Source organism: Mus caroli, chromosome 5 (genome assembly GCF_900094665.2).
Source record: "Mus caroli chromosome 5, CAROLI_EIJ_v1.1, whole genome shotgun sequence".
NCBI classification, from domain to species: Eukaryota; Metazoa; Chordata; class Mammalia; order Rodentia; family Muridae; genus Mus; species Mus caroli.
The window spans coordinates 86,360,569-86,362,986 of NC_034574.1; the positions used below are offsets into that span (position 1 = coordinate 86,360,569).

Here is a 2,418-nt window from a genome sequence, read left to right on the forward strand (position 1 = left end):
CTTTTGGGATAGCATTGGAAATGTAATTGAGGAAAATACGTAATAAAAAATATTAAAAATTTAAAAAAAATTAAAAAAAAAGAAAACTATTGTTAGCAGGACATGGCAGTACATGCCATTAATCCCAGCACTTGGGAGGCAGAAGCAAGCAGATTTCTGTCAGTTCAAGGCCAGCCTGATCTACATAGTGAGTTCCAGGACAGCCAGGGCTACATAGAGAAACCCTGTTAGTGAATGAATGAATCAACATCTTATAACTAGAATAGACTTGACTTGAAACTCAGTTCAACTGTGTACATGATGATTAGCTTTTGAATATAATATCTGTGTAAACTGCAGCAGGCGGAGTTGTATTTTGCCGATAGTCATGTGTGTTTTCAGCAGTGACACCCTCCTGCCTTTTTCCTTTCAGTGAGGACTCTGGTGAAGACATGAGTTGTGGAGAGGAGAGTCTGAGCAGCTCCCCTCCCGGCGATCAGGAGTGCACCTTCTTCTTTGACTTCCAAGTGGCTCAGACGCTGTGCTTTCCACCATAGAGGTCACATGTCTGTGTCAGGGTTTAAAGTGTGTGTACCTGTTTCAAAGCAATACATGGGGTGTGGGTAGTTTTCTAGTCCAGCCCCCGTCTAGACAGGAATTTCACAGACTGGAATACCTACCTTCTATTTATTATTCAGATCAGATCTGGCCTATTTTCATATTTAATCCTAAGCCATCAAATGGGTTAGTGCCTCTTATCAGTACTTTAAACGTTGGCACTTTATTTTTTGTTGACATTTATCTTGGGGAGGAGGGAAGGTGCAGATTCCTTCATTCCTTCTCAGGACTTGGAAAGATGAATAGTGTAGCCTGTCTGAAACTGTAGAGCCTTCAGGTGTCTTTATTTAATAGGTTGGGAGTGTGCAAGGGCTTCCTCAGCAGGGACAGAAGGCAATCCTTTCATGGTTTATCTTGGATTTCCTTCTCCCTTGTTCTCATAACAGAGACTGCAGTACTCTTGAGTGTCAAACACCAATTCTGTTTTTCTAATGGTGTGTATTGTCCGATACAGATCCTATACGTTAAGAATTGACACGTCTGTGAATTTTAGTTCATAAACGTCTTGAGCTTTCTGCTGAAGCAGAAGTCGCCATCAAGCTAGGACTGTTAGTTGCATTCTTAATGCCTAAGTATTGTCAGACTGTAGTGTTATTTTAGTGTTACCTAAAACGTTCATAATCTGCTAGCTTTGCATGCACCTGTGTGAAAGCAGAACAGGAAATGGAACAGATAGGAACAGAACAGGAAATGGAATTGATAAGTGCTGATTTAGCTCATCTCACTTTCTTGTATTAAAATATCTGCATGATTACTTTCTAATTGTTTTATAATTCACATTTCATAATGTATTGTATATGGGTGCCAAGATGTGAATATGAAGTGAAAGACCTCCAGTGTTTGTAGTGTTAGTTTAAAGCAATTCTGTGTGGTGATAGAGCCATAAGGATGAAGATGTGTACACTCTGTACACTAAAGCTTTTGTACAGAGAATTTTTAACTTTATAAACCTATGTGAAAATGTAAATCTTTAAAAATGTACATAAAATACTGTATTTTTTTACCTTTGTGTGTGATAATTGGTCAGTGCATGTAAATATAATTTATTGTGTGTTCTATATTATGCTCAGACATTGATGACTTACTTTTTATTAGTAAGTCAACACCCAGTGAGGTGTTTTCCAAAGTAGATTTTTTTGAATTCCGAATAGGTCATAATTCAAAAATAAAAATATTAATGAATTCTCCTTACACGTATTCCTATTTCAGTTTTTAATTGATTTTTGGTAAAAGTACTTGGTGCATTTTAATGTGAAGGCTTGAAGTGAGGCTGGAGGGTCTGACATAGCTTTGTAACTGCTGATGAGCCCCCTGGATTGGAGTTCGTCATCAGTTTGTCCCTTAGTTTTAGAAATACCAAAAAGCACTCTGGCACTTGAGAATTGACCTGTCTCCAGGTGGATTCATATTAAGCTTTCAGGAATGGCACATTAATCCGAATGCCTGTTTCTTCACAGTGAAAGCCAATGACACAGTACCAGGTAGGCCAGTCTGGTGAACCATGTGATCTCTGGAGTGCTGCTGGGTAAATAAGTATGTCATGCTTGGTAATGGAGGCCCACTAGTTCCTAGCACATTGCTTTTGGTAACTTGAGGTTTTTAGGTTTACTTTTTGGTTTTGGTTTTGGGTTTTTTTGTTTGGTTGGTTTTTGTTTTTACATAAGGTCTCTATACAATCTTGGCTGTCCTGAAACTCACTGTGTGGATCAGGGTAGCCTTGAACTCACAGAGATCTGCCTTCCTCTCCCTCCCCATTGCTGGAATGAAAGGTGTGTACCACTACACTTGACCTCTCTTTCAAATTAAAAAAATAATGCATAG

The 2,418-nt window shown here is 38.7% G+C and overlaps 1 protein-coding gene across 2 annotated transcripts in view; it reads left to right on the top strand.

Annotated features, from left to right (window-relative positions):
* The window catches only part of Ccng2 (cyclin G2), a 9,639-nt gene extending 7,453 nt beyond the window's left edge, over window positions 1-2,186 (top strand). For both annotated transcript variants that reach the window (XM_021162932.2, XM_029477998.1), the window contains exon 8: window positions 413-2,186. In XM_021162932.2, coding sequence (XP_021018591.1) covers window positions 413-536 — 124 coding nt within the window. In that variant the 3' untranslated portion in view covers window positions 537-2,186. The remainder of the gene's footprint in view (window positions 1-412) is intronic.
* The last annotated feature ends 232 nt before the right edge of the window (window positions 2,187-2,418 follow it).